This window comes from Budorcas taxicolor, chromosome 3 (assembly GCF_023091745.1).
Source record: "Budorcas taxicolor isolate Tak-1 chromosome 3, Takin1.1, whole genome shotgun sequence".
NCBI lineage: Eukaryota > Metazoa > Chordata > Mammalia > Artiodactyla > Bovidae > Budorcas > Budorcas taxicolor.
In genome coordinates this window covers 13302704-13317600 of record NC_068912.1, presented here as the reverse complement: position 1 = coordinate 13317600, position 14897 = coordinate 13302704, and the positions used below count along the sequence as shown (strand labels likewise).

The 14897-nt window shown below is 40.1% G+C and overlaps 1 protein-coding gene across 1 annotated transcript in view; it reads right to left on the bottom strand.

The window, feature by feature from the left end:
* Nucleotides 1-2202: 2202 nt before the first annotated feature.
* The window catches only part of FCRL4 (Fc receptor like 4), a 32867-nt gene continuing 20172 nt past the window's right edge, over nt 2203-14897 (bottom strand). Inside the window, exons 7-13 of the mRNA XM_052637577.1 lie at nt 11768-11878; nt 11291-11353; nt 10046-10073; nt 9189-9271; nt 8923-8991; nt 2342-2373; nt 2203-2244 (exon numbers count right to left, since the gene is read on the bottom strand). Coding sequence (XP_052493537.1) covers nt 2203-2244; nt 2342-2373; nt 8923-8991; nt 9189-9271; nt 10046-10073; nt 11291-11353; nt 11768-11878 — 428 coding nt within the window. The remainder of the gene's footprint in view (nt 2245-2341; nt 2374-8922; nt 8992-9188; nt 9272-10045; nt 10074-11290; nt 11354-11767; nt 11879-14897) is intronic.

The window sequence follows — 14897 nt, the reverse complement described above, 5'->3', positions numbered from 1 at the left end:
TGAACATTGCTCAGTATTACAGAAATGCAAATCAAACTGCAATGTGATATCACCTCACACTGGTCAAAATAGCCATCATCAAAAAATCTGCAAACAATAAATGCTGGAGAGAATGTGCAGAAAAGGGAACCCTCTATCATTGTTGGTGGAAATGCAAATTGATATAGCTACTATAGAAGCCAGTATGGAGTTTCCTTAAAATACTAGGAATAAAACTACAATATGACCCAACCATCCCACTACTGGGCTACCCTGAGAAAATCATAATTGTAAAAGACACATGTACTCCAAAGTTCCTTGCAGCGCTATTTACTGTAGCTAGGACATGAAACAACCTAGAGATGCATTGACGGATGATCTGGGTAAAGAAGCTGTGGTACATATATACAATGGCAATGCTTAACTTTTTATCTTCGGAATTTAAGACATACAAAGAGACTAGTATAAGCTCTACTGCCTCCCTTTACATACCTACCATCCAGCTTCAGAAATGGTGCTCACATGACCAATTTTACTTTATCTGTACCTGTATCCACTTCCTGCTCACCCAACTCTTATTGGATTATATCAAGCAAAATCATAATATTTAATGTACAAATACTTCAGTATGAAGTAAAAAATGAATATTTATAATAAAAACATAACCATAGTACTATCATTTATACCCAAAACATAAATTCTTCAAACATATAAATTATTCAAACATAATTTCTTCATATTAACATATAAATTTCATTTAGTATTCCATAAGTAATTCTTTTTAAACTTGATTTGTTTGAGGCAAAACCCACTCATTCCTTTTGACTGTCATGTCTTAAGTATCCTTTAATTTCTAGGTCTTCCCTTTCTCCATCCATCTTTTGTTAAAGAAGCCAGATCATTTGTCTTTAGAATTTTTCCATAGTTTAGATTTTTCTGATCGCAATCCCATGGTGCTATTTAACAAAATCCTTTGTCCACTGTATTTCCTATAAACTGGTGGTTAGATCTAGAGACTTCAATAGATTTACTTCTGATAATTCAGGCTTAAATATTTTGTAGGTGGTATTGAATACTTCCATTAGAAGGCCTATCATATTAGGCTGGGTTTTTTTTATATCAACTTGATCATTAGGTATAGCATGAAACATTCACATAAAATAGTTGCTTTCTATTTTTTTCAGTCCTTCTTCATTTATTGGAAGGATTATTCTAACATCACCTAGTTGATAACTCAAAGATACAGCTCCTACAAGAAAGGTAGCTCTATATCCTTTGAGTAGGAAAAAGTATTTAGAGACTACAGCATGTGCAATGGATGCTCATTGTTACTGAATTATTAATTATTTCTAGACCTTTCCAGTGGATGACCTCAGAAATAGATAACATTTTTAAAATGAGCAGGTTTTGTCATCAGTTTGTACTGACATTTCCAATTCAAATTTAGGTTTTCCAGATTGTTACTTAACTTTTTATATTTGTTGCATTTCTTGTCTCCAGTGTTAAAAATCTTTGTCCCTAATAACATTAATGTGATTAGGTTTTGCTTTTGGAAGCTCAGTCTGGAGCCTGCTTCTCCAGCTCTTCAAATGATTTTTCAAAGTAGCCGATATAATTTTTTTAATTCCTTTATCTGTAAACCACTTGAAATGGATTCTTTTGTCTGCAACTGAATCTTGACAGGCAGTGTAAGCAGGAGGGATGGACCTGTGCTTTGCTTGTGAAGTAGGCATGCAGCCAAGTCATAGTGAAACCAATTGATACAACCTAGTCCCCATGGGGAGAGTTGCTGAAAATATGTTACACAGAGACCTGATTCACTTAGTCCTTTCTATCTAGGTACAAATCCCAATTCTCCAAAATTTGTCCTTCGGTTTTTCTACAGCAGTCTTTCTCCCTCTCCTGAAGTCAGACAGTAAGGAGCACATTAGGTTAGGCTCAGAGAAGGTATATAGGTTTCTCTCTTGACCGTGGATCTCGGTCATTTCAGTGTAGTCTCTGAAGGGTCTTCCCATCACTGCCTCAGACTGAATCAGAAGTCCTTGGAGTGACTGCACATGGACAAGAAGAACTGGAAACCTGGAACTAGTTGGCCACTCCAGAGTCCTCAAGGACTGCACTGAGCTGGGTCTTTGGATCAGAGACAAATCATACAAGTAGGATATTCTCATAGCTTTTCGTGGCATCTTCGTTTTTAGAGCTGACCTTTCCAGCTGAATCATCTCAGAGCTGTGTCTTCACTTCAGAGTAGACAATTGAGACATGCTGGGGTGGAAAGAAGATAGAATAAGAACTGGAAGGAGAGGGAATGTGGGGTGATAGGTAGTAGTAGAAGAGAAAACAGTCAGGAAATGAAACTCACCTGGTTCTCTAGAGATGTTCTGAAGGTATTGGCTGTGGAGAAAAAGAAAACCACAGGGTGATGAATGTTTGGATCTACTTGAAACCTAGTCTTCTAGCTCATTTCCCAGAATCTGGGGGGTCATTGGGCCTTCTGCATTGATTGTCATTTTCTCTTCTCTGCTACCTAACACCTCCTACAACACACGTGCTTTTGTTTTACCATTTCTTAACCCAACCCTCTAGATGTTCTTTGCAAGCTCCATTGATCTATAAAGTTCTCCCTCAATACCACAAAGAGAAACCTCATTCCCTTTCTTTACCAGATGTTAAGAGATGATTTCTCTCTTACTTTCAATTATTGCCTCTATTAATTTATAGCACCTCCATCTCACCAATCACAAAGTCCAACCCCTGCTTGTTCTGCAAGTTCCCACTAGAATCCTTTAAATGTATGCCCTGAGGGGAAAACTGTCTTACATTAGCATGTTCTGGTTTTGATTTGATTGCCAGCATTTCTTAGAGATGGAGCCACAGGAAGAGAAAACTTAGCAGGTATAATTTCTCACATCCTCCTTATTAGACATAAAGAATCTCAGAGCAGATAGGATCATGAGAACTATATAGTAATTTTATGGAGGAATAGAGCCTGGGGAAAAAGATACATCCTGGGATAGTCTATTTTTCATCATATTTTTTCCATGGGTCTTTCGGGGTTACAGATCTTTTTAATGACCAAATAGAAGCTATGTACTCTCTCCCTGGAATAATAGACACATCCAAGGAACTTTGTATGCAATTTCAGGGGCTTCATGCAAACATTCAGGCACTGGTGAAGAAATATTGCTACAGATTATCAGCACAGAAAGTGCCTGAAATATAACTCATCCACCAATAGAGTGCTCAGCTTCAAGGGTGTTTTGACAAATATGTCAAAGACAGAATGTGAAGAGCAGCAACTGATCAAGGTGACTTGATAAGAAGCACCCAATTAACCCAATCAAATTGGTGGCAATTCTAATTCTATCATTCAAAAGATACTGATTAGTGAGGATAGCTGAGAAATCAGTGACAGACAAAGCAGGTGTTCAGAGGATATACATTAGTCAAATATAGCAATAGGCACTATATGCAGCAAATATTATAGTAAAACAGAAGACTTAGTCTTCATTGGATTTGGGACCTTGCAGAAGTCCTTAACCTCATTTGTAAACCAAATTCAGGATCAGCTTACAATTGAAATTTCTACTAGACAAAAGGATACTGAAAAGGCAACTTACAAGATGGAAGAAAACACTTGCAAACCATATTATCAGATAAGAGATTCATATGCAAAATATATAAGGATTTCATACAACTCAACAGCTAAACTAACAATAGTAATTACCCAATTTGGGCAAAGGATCTGAAGAGATGTTTCTCTAAAGAAGACATATAGCAGTTATTGAAAAGGTGCTCAACATCAGTAATCATCAGTGGAATCAAAACCAGAGTGAGATATCACATCACACCTGTTAGGATGGCTATCATTAAAAAGACAAAAGATAACAGGAGTTGGCAAGGATGTGGAGAAAAAAGAATTCTTGAACACTGTCAGTGAGAGCGTAAATTGATACTGCTAATATGGAAAACTGTATGGAAGTTTCTTAAAAAGTTAAAAATAAACTATTTTAATAAATAAAACTGTGATCCAACAATTTAAAAATAAAACTATTATCCAACAATTCCACTTCTAAGTACATACCCAAAGGAATTGAAATCAGGATCTTGAATAGATCACAGCAAGATATAGAAACAACTTAAAAGTTTATTGATGGATGAATAAAAATGGAAATATGATACACACACACAGACATACACACACATATACAATGGAAGATTATTCCACCTTAAGAGAGAAGGAAATCCTGTCATTTGTGGCAACACAGCTGGATCTGGAAGACATTATGCTAAGAAAAATAAGCCAGTTACAGAAGGGCGAATACTGTATTTTCTCAAACTCATAGAAGCAGAGTAGAATGGTGGTTACAAGTAGCTTGGGGAAAGGAAACTAGAAGTAAGGCTCAAAAGGTACAAAGTTTGAGTTATCAAGGATGAATACATTTTGGAGATATACTGTATAGTAAGAAGAGAAGCAGAAGGCAAAGGAGAACGGAAAAGATATACCCAACTGAATGCAGAGTTACAGAGAATAATAAGGAGAGATAAGAAGGTCTTCTTAAGGAAACAATCCAAAGAAATAAAGGAAAACAATAGAATGGGAAAGACTAGAGATCTCTTCAAGAAAATTAGAGATATCAAGGGAATATTTCATGAAAAGATGAGCACAATAAAGGACAGAAACAGCAAAGACCTAATAGAAACAGAAGAGATTAAGAAAAAGTGACAAGAATATACAGAAGAACTGTACAAAAAAAGCTCTTGATGACCCAGATAACCATGATGGTGTGGTCACTCACCTAGAGCCAGACATCCTGGAGTGTGAAGTCAAGTGGACCTTAGGAAGCATTACTACGAACAAAGCTAGTGGAGGTGACAGAATTCCAGCTGAGCTATTTCAAATCCTAAAAGATGATGCTGTTAAAGAGCTGTACCCAATATGCCAGCTGCTGCTGCTAAGTCACTTCAGTCGTGTCTGACTCTGTGTGACCCCATAGACAGCAGCCCACCAGGCTCCCCCATCCCTGGGATTCTCCAGGCAAGAACACTGGAATGGATTGCCATTTCCTTCTCCAATGCATGGAAGTGAAAAGTGAAAGTGAAGTCGCTCAGTCGTGTCCGACTCTTCCCAACCCCATGGACTGCAGCCTACCAGGCTTCTCTGTCCATGGGATTTTCCAGGCAAGAGTACTGGAATGGGTTGCCATTGCCTTCTCCGCAATATGCCAGCAAATATGGAAAATTCAGCAGTGGCCACAGGACTGGGAAAGGTCAGCTTTTTATTCCAATCCCCAAAAAGGACAATGCCAAAGAATGTTCAGACTCTTGTACAATTGCCTTCATTTCATATGATAACAAGATTATGCTCAAAATCCTTCAAAAATCCTAGGCTTCAGCAGTACATGAACCAAGAACTTCCAGATGTATAAGCTGGATTTAGAAAAGGCAGAGGAACTAGAGATCAAATTTCCAACATCTGCTCAGTCGTGTCCGGCTCTTCATGACCTCATGGACTGATGGTTCCTCCATCCATGGGATTTTCCAGGCAAGAGTACTGGAGTGGGTTGCCAATTCCTTCTCCAAGAAAAAGCAAAGGAATTGCAAAAAAAAAAAAAAAAAAAAAAAGTATTTTTCTGCTTCATTGACTATGCTAAAGGCTTTGACTGTGTGGATCACAAGAAACTGGAAAATTCTTAAAGAGATGGGATTATCAGACCACCTTACCTGTATCCTGAGAAGTCTGTATGTAGGACAAGAAGCAACAGTTAGATCCAGACCATGGAACAACAGACTGGTTCAAAATTGGGAAAGGAGTACATCTAGGTTGTATATTGTCACTCTGCTTAATTAACTTAAATGCACAGTACATCATGTGAAATGCTGAGCTGGATGAAGCACAAGCTGGAATATCAAGATTGCTGGGAGAAATATCGACCTCAGATAGGCAGATGATATCACTTTAATGGCAGAAAGCTAAGAGGAACTAAAGAACCTCTTGATGAAGATGAAAGAGAAGAGTGGAGAAAGCTGGCCTAAAACTCAACATTCAAAACACTAAGATCATGGCATCCAGTCCCGTCACTTCATGGCAAATAGAAGAGGGAAAAGTGGAAACAGTGAGAGACTTTATTTTCTTGGGTTCCAAAATCACTGCAATGATGACTGCAGCCATGAAATTCAAAGACATTTGCCCCTTGGAAGAAAAGCTATGACAAACCTAGACATCATATTAAAAGGCAGAGATATAACTTTGCCAACAAAGGTACATCTAGTCAAAGCTATAGTTTTTCCAGTAGTCATGTATGTGAGAGTTGGCCCATAAAGAAGGCTGAATGCCAAAGAATTGATGCTTTCACGCTGTGATGCTGAAGAAGACTCTTGAAAGTCCCTTGGACTGAAAGGAGATAAAACCAGTCAATTCTAAAGGAAATCAATCCTGAATATTCATTGGAAGGACTGATGCTGAAGCTCCGATCATTTGGCCATCTAATGTGAAGAAGTGACTCATTAGAAAAGACTCTGATGCTGGGGAAGATTGAAGGCAGGAGGAGAAGAGGGCAACAGAGGATGAAATTGTTGGATGACATCATTGACTCAATGCACATGAGTTTGAGGAAACTCCAGGAGATAGAGAAGGACAGGGAAGCCTGGCATGCTGTAGTTCATGGGGTAGCAAAGATTTGGACACGACTTAGCAACTGGGCTAGATATTGCAATCCCTAACTATGCTGCTGCTGCTAAGTCACTTCAGTCATGTCCGACTCTGTGCTACCCCATAGACGGCAGCTCACCAGACTCCCCTGTCCCTGGGATTCTCCAGGCAAGAACACTGGAGTGGGTTGCCATTTCCTTCTCCAATGCATGAAAGTGAAAAGTGAAAGTGAAGTCGCTCGGTCATGTAGGACTCCGCGACCCCACGGACTGCAGCCTACCAGGCTCCTCCGTCCATGGGATTTTCCAGGCAAGCGTACTGGAGTGGGTTGCCATTGCCTTCTCCAATCACTAACTATATTTTATTATATACTTAAAATTAGCTAATAAGGTAAATCTTATGTTAAGTGTCCTTACCACACATCATCATTATCATCATCATAAAGGGTGTGAAAGAAAACTTTGGAAAATGGTGCATATATCAATGGCCTTAATGGTGGTAACAGTTTCTCTGGTGTTGATTCATCCCTAAACTCCTGAACTGTATATATTAAAAAGGCATAGCTTTTTACATGTCAAAAAAATAGTGAACTACTTATGCTAGAATGTGGATGAATTTCAAAACATTGTGTTAAGCGAAAGAAGCCAAACAAAAGGATTGCATTATATAAGAATCTGTTTATGTGAAATTATAGAATAGCAAACTATATAGGACAGAAGGCAGATCAGTAATTGTCGAGGGTGACGCTGGAGGGAGATTAACTGCAAAGGAGTATGAAAGGATTTTCTGGGCTTCTGGAAATATTCACACATCACACTGTGATTGTGGTGGTGGTTCTGTGAATGGATACATTTGTTAAAATAATTTGAATGTGCATTTAAAAGTGGTGAATAATATTTTATATTGTTGATACCTCCATAAAGTTGATTAAAACAATCAATTTGAGTAGAATAGAAAATTGAGTGCATCACACTAAGTATTATCTCCTAAAACTTTTGGTTTAGGTATGTGTATGTGTGTGCACATTCACATTTCTTAACAGTACAACTTGTATTTTTTTTTTTACACAGCTTGTATTTCTTACTGCAGATTACAATAAAAAAATATTTCAACATCCCTTCTCAGTAGCATTGAGAGTTCTAACTCACAAGTGGTGGGATCAAAAGAAATCTGCTGGGCCAGCTAGGACCTGAAATTCTCAGGTGTCCCCAAGTACAAATGTGGTCCACATGGGAGACAGAACAAGCAGAAGTGTGATCACCTTCAGTCCTGTTCAATAAGGCCTCCAGGTACCAAGGGACTCCAGCAGCAGGAAGTTGGATGTGACTGATTGGAGGTGAGGCCAGTGAAGGGGCAAGAAACAACTCATGGAATTCGAAATGCCTCAGCTGTGCATAACGAACTTTAGGAAGGAGGGCTCTATCAGGAAACCTCAAGAGACCATATATATACATTGTAGGAGGGAGTGCCCGCTTAAGTATTTGTCATCCCAGGAAGGCAGAAGCCAGCCTCCACAGTACCAGTTGAATTAACTTCTTTCCCACTCCTTTCACCAGGCTAGTTAGGTCAAGTCAACCCAAGAGATAGGGAAGAAGCCAACTCTGCCTGGTCCTCCCCCTCACCCACACCGTTGCCAGCTTCATTCTGAAACTGGCCTGCTCTAGAAGAGGAGAAAGTTCTGATTAACCATCTTCAAACTTGGCTTTCTATTTACTTACTAAGTAAGAGACTATGACATAAAGTGTCCACCTACTGTCTATCATCTAAGAGAATGGAGAATGTGTTGAAAAGCCTTTGGTTGCCAGAATTTTCAACCTGAGTGCCCAGGAAAATCTCTCACAGAAGAAAGTTTAAAGACACAGTGGGGGACAGAAATTTTTTGTAAGTCATGAGTCTTGCTTGCTCAGTATGTGGGTTACACGGGGTTGTTATATAAATTAACTAAACGTGTAAATATTACACATATTAATATTTATATATTATAATGATAATATTCTTATCACATGGTAGGTGCTTTGCAATAATTCATTCATTACTTTCAGGTAACCTTTGAACATATACCCTCATGATTACAATGTCTATTAGAAGAATGTTTTATTTTTGTTCTGATATCAGGAAAGATGCTACATAGCTTTATATATCTGTCCTCTTTCTTTGGAATCTAAGCACTGCTGTAGGGATTTTTAATCTGTCTTGATCACTGATTCACTCCCTTTACTCAAAGGAGACTCAGCAAATGTGTCAAATGAATGAACGCAATTTGAAGCCACAATCTCTCCCCAGTAACGTACCTTCCCCTTCTGCCCCAGGCTGAGTAATCTGGATCTCAGAATATACCAAGTCTCTTTCTCTGGGATGCACTGAGAAGAAACAAACAAACAGAAACACTTTGTAATCAGTCCCAGTCAGTGGGTATGATACAGAAGCTTCTTCATAAACAATTGTTTACTGTGAATGTCTGGGATGCTTACGGAGACCAGGGCCTTTTGCCAGGCCTCAAAACAAGTATCTTTCTCTGGCTCAGGCCCAGAGCAGCTTCCTACCAGGGAGTCCTCACCATTGATGTACAACTGCTGCAGCTCCACAGGGGCAGGGCACATGCGGTTGAAGGATCCTGGTGGGCCTACGGTCAGGGGTCTCCTGTAAGGCATAGAAACACTGATCATCCTTGGAACATTATACTATACATGAAAGTGGAATAAAGGGGAAAAAAAGAGTGGGGACAAGTCAGCAGAACAAGGCCAGAAGAGTCTTTGACTTCTTAGAAATGATCATCTCATAAATAGAAGGGTCACTCTCAACTGGTTAAAAAAAAAAAAAAAACCAAAAACCCAGCCTCATCATCAGGAGGAAGTGTCTTCACAGCATTCTGCCTGGATAATTCAAGAAGCAATTAGACATAATCCATGATCCAAGACCCTGACTATATCCTAAGACCGAGATACCGACACAGATAGAAGAACAAGACCACATTTACCAAACCGAACTTAAAAACACAAAATTTGATGAGCAAATAAGCACATTTGGGACAAAAAGAGGATTACTAGAAGCTGAGACTTCACTGTAAAATCTAGGACTAGCAATCATTTTATACAGTTATAGTAACATGTGGTCTAACTATAGGACTATTTGCACCAGAAATATTTTGTGCCAACCTAGAAAATCTATAACCTGTAGTATCATCCATTTAATGGAATGGGTAAATTTGAAATAAGAAACTGATCTATTTATGTGGGAAAATCCATTATATACACTATTGGAAGGATTCTAAGAAGCTGTGATTATGACCATTTTAAAGAATGTGAAAGTGGAAGCATCAGGTCACAGGGACATAGAGAAATCACTTGGCCTGATCTTGTAGCCCCACAGTTCTGCATATTTTATTCTTGGGAAACCAGAAGGCTGAGACCTCACCTGATTATGTCTCCCTGAAAGCCGTCTCCTGCAAATAAAACAAAGGCAGATTTGTGTCAGCAGAGGGAGCCCGTGCTCAAATGTTTCACATGCATGTACCACCAGCGCTGTGTACTGTGCTGTGCAGTTCCCAGCTGTGTCCGACTCTTTCGATCCCATGGACTGTAGCCCGCCAGGCTCCTCTGTCCAGGGGGATTCCCCAGGCAAGAACACTGGGGTGGGTTGCCATGCCCTGCTCCACGGATTCTTCCCAACCCAGGGATCAAACCCAAGTCTCCCGCACTGCAGGTGAATTCTTTCCCATCTGAACCACCAGGGAAGCACAAGAATACTGGAGAGGGCAGCCTAGGTCTCCAGGGGAACTTGCCGACCCAGGAATCAAACTGGGGTCACCTGCATTGCAGGTGGACTCTTTACCAGCTGAGCTACCAGGGAAGCCTATGTGCTGCCTAGCAGAGTCAATTCAAATGTGGGTGCAGTCTCGGATTCTCGTGAAAAAGAATTGAACCAAGCACATAACTTGCTGGGGTCAGGGCTACACATTGCTCTGTTGAATATGCAAACATCTGAGACTTGATTAGGGTTCAAGACTGTGTTGATATACCTTAGGAAATACTAAATACAACCAATTTTTTTTTTTTTTTTTTTTTGCAGCATAATGTGGGGCTATCGGTAGATTTCCAGAAGAATTTGTGGTTATGCCCAGAACCTCAGACTTCACCTCAGGCTTGTTGAGGACACTTTGGTCAGAAGTCCAAAGCTCTGTACATCCAGCCCAGTGCAGGATACACAGGAGGTGCTCAGAAGGATCTGGTGAGTTGGGTTGAATTAAGTTAAAAACACAGAGTTGTGCTTCCCTGGTGGCTCAGACAGTAGAGCATCTGCCTGCAATGCAGGAGACCTGGACTCGATCCCTGGGTAGGGAAGATCCCCTGGAGGAGGGAAGGGCTATCCACTCCAGTATTCTTGCCTGGAGAATTCCAAGGACAGAGGAGCCTGGGGGGCTACAGTCCATGGGGTCACAAAGAGTGGGACGTGACTGAGCATGCACTCAAAACACAAAGTTAAAGCATGTGGGTAACTGTACTAGAGCTGAAAAAGCTTTTATGTATATCTTCTACACCAGATTTTCTGACATCTGAAACTAGCCTGACCTGGGCTAAAGCAAGAAGGCTTTGGAAGCACAACAGATAGTACGTGGGAGAAACTCTCTCCTCTGGGTGGAGGGGGAGCCCGTAGCCTGACCTGTAGAGAGCGGAGCCATTGGAATACGAGATGCTGGTCCCAAGCTTTGACTCAAGGACATGTCTGAGGAAGAAGGATAGAGATTAGTCAGCTCCCATTCTCAGTCACTTCTTCATAGGGCCTTTCCTATGAAGTTTTATTTGGTTGTCCACTTATGGGGGATATAGGATGGGCTGAAATATCTAGTGGACCAGTCTGTTTGGACCAAAGAAACTATCCAAGGAAACCGTTTGAAGTTCTTGAAACTTTACATTAAAATGTGTATTCCTTCCCCATCTTTCACCTGAGGCTTCATAAATTAGACTAGACATCTGTTAAGAAAACAGCCTTTTGAAGAAAGCATGTGAGCCCATCTATTAGCACTGGGATGGTGAGGTGGAGAATGGTAATGGGGCAGTTTCCAAGGCTGCAATGAATGGGGTATCTGAGGCAGGGACAGGTTGTGGAGGTTAGCAAAGGGTAAGAGAGAACACAAACCCTGTTTCCTCTGGTGCCAGCAGTAAAACAGCAGGGCCACAGCCAGGAGAATGCTGAGTGATCCCCCAGTGGTTCCTCCCGCAACAAGGCTTCTTTTAATCCCTGGGATGCCTGGACAGAAAAAGTGTGTGTGTGAGCCTCAGGGGGAGGGTTCTAGAGCCTGGAGGGGCCTTGAAGCCCTGGAAACTTTCCTCGACCTGGCTGGGGTCCTGCGCCCTGGGAAAGGGAGGGGTCTAAAAGACAAGGACCTGTGGGGCCCGTTGAGGATTGGACTAGGACTGTGTGGCACAGGAAGCAGGATTCCACTTGTGGGCAGCGCAGTCCTGAGCCTGCATATGACAGGAAGTGACTCACCACGCAGGGGCAGAAGGCAAGAATCTGAGGGGATTGTGGCAAAGAGGAGAAAAGGAAGCCAGCTCCCTCCACTGACCCACTGACTTCACTTCGGACATTAACATTCAGAGGGACATCTGTGGTTTCCCAGGTGGCCCACTGGTCAAGAATCTGCCTGCTAAAGCAGGAGACACAAGAGACATGGATTCGATCCCTGGGTCAGGGAGCCTGGACAGAGGAGCCTGGCAGGCTATACAGTCCATGGGGTTGAAAAGAGCGGGACATGACTGAGTGAGCACACACACGCTACATCTGTCTATCTATCTAACCAGTTGTCTACCGATTCTGTCCTCTTGTAATGTGGCCATTTGGAAATTTCCCCTAGACATCTGGAAAGATGTTATAAGGATGACTTGGCAGAATCTAACTTGGAGCAGCAACATGCCTGAGAAAGAGAGCAAATATCTCCACTGATTAGGGCACTAGTTGAACCAACAGTAACTCTGATATTGCTCGCCATTAAAATAATGTACTGGGACACTACAATCAAATGACATCCGTTTCCTGCCTCCTTAGAAGCTGGAGTCTTATGTGCTTTGAAGAGGTGGGGGGAAAAAACTGATAGAAGGAATAGACTAAATTGTTGGAGAATTTTTATTTTTTTCATCAGATACATTCTCCAAGGCCAGGGTGCCCTCTCTCTACTCCTATTCAACATAGTTCTAGAATTCCTAGCCAGAGCAATCAGGCAAGAAAATAATAATAATAAAAGGCCTCAAAATTGGAAAGGAAGAAGAAAAATTGTCTCTGTTTGAAGATGTGACCTTATATAAAGAAAATCTTAAAGACTCCCCAGAAAATCTGTTAGAACTAATGAACTAATTCATAGAGTTGCAGAATACAATATCAATACAAAAATCAGTTGTGCTTCTATACAACAAGGGATTATCTGAAGAAGAAATAAAGAAAACAATCTTATTTTCAATAGCATCAAAAACAATAAAAGAGTTATTATTGATTACAAACTTAATCAAGGAGATGAAAGATCTGTATATTGAAAACTATAAGATATGGTTAAAAAAATGAAGACACAAATATATAGAAAGAAATCCCATGTTGGTGAATTGAAAGAATTAATATTGCTAAAATGTCCATATTGTTCAAAGCTATTGAAGCCAAACAGATTCAATGCAGTCCCTATCAAAATTCCAACATCATTTTTTATAGAAATTTTAAAAAAATTGTATGGAACCACAAAAGACACCAAATAGCTAAAGCAATCCTGCAACAAAAGAACAAAGCCAGAGGCTCTACGCTTCCTGATTTCAAACAATATAACAAGGCTTGAACAACCAACACAAATTGGCATTGGCATAGAAACAGAAACATGAGCCAGTGGAATAGAATCAAGAGCCCAGACATAAATCTGTGAATATATCATCAACTAATATTTGTCAAAGGAGTCAAAAATACTCAGTGGAAAAGATAATCTCTTAATAGACGGTGCTGGGGAAACTTGCTAATTCACATGCAAAAGAATGAAACTGGACCTCCATCTTAAACCACTCACAGAAATTAACTAGAAATGTATTAAAGACTTTAAGAACAGAAACCATAAAACCCCTAGGAGAAATTATAGGGGAAAAGTCCTTGGTAATAATATGAGGAAGTCATACAACTCTATAGCCAAAAAAAAAAAAAAAAAACCCTTCAAATAATACTTTAAAAATGGACAAAGGATCTGAATAGTCATTTTTACAAAGAAGACATGCAAAAGCCAACAGGCACAGGAAAACGTGTTCAACATCACTAATCATCAGGGAAATGCAAATCAAAACCACAGTGAGGTAGCACCTCACACCTGTTACAATGGCTCTTTTTAAATAAAATTGTTTGAAATCAGAGCGTAAGCAAAAGAGTAAAAATAAGTTTCCATGCCTTAGTTTAATAAAGCAGTCTAGGTTATGGTGTCCTTGGACTGCAGGAGACCAAACCAGAGCCAATCCTAAAGGAAATCAGCCCTGAATATTCACTGGAAGGACTGATGCTGAAGCTGAAGCTCTGATACTTTATGGAGCACTTTATGGGCACTTGATGCAAACAGCTGACTCATTGGAAAAGACCCTGATGCTGGGAAAGATGGAAGGCAAAAGGAGAAGGGGTCAGCAGAGGATGAGATGATTAGACAGCATCATTGACCCAATGGACTTGATTTTGAGCAAACTCTGGGAGACACTGAAGCCTGGCTTGCTACAGTCCATGGGGTCACAAAGTCAGACATGAATTAATGATTGAACAACAGCAAGGTTATGATGATTTAGCAAAACATAGGAAAGCAAGAAAATGTGTCACACTTCTACCAAATTAAGCATGCTGAGTTATGTTACTAATGTACACAATTTTAATTTTGCTTTGCACTTTTCATCAAAATAAACTTTATTCCCTATAACTTAAAAAAAAATGGAGACAGGAAATAATGTGTTGGTAAGGACAAGGAGAGAAGAAAACCCTTGTACAGTGTTGGTGAGAATGGAAATTGGTGCAGTCACAGTGAAAAACAGTATGTAGACTCCTAGAAAATTAAAAAAAAAAAAAAGAAGAAGAACTATTATATGATCTAGCAATCCCACTTCTGGGTATATATCCCAAGGAAAGAGAATTACTATCTTGAAGAGATATCTGCATCCCCATGTTTACTGCAATATTATTTACAATAACCAAGATATGTGCAACCTAAATGTCATTGATGTATGAATGGATAAAGAAAGTGTGGTATATATAGGGTTTCCCTGGTGGC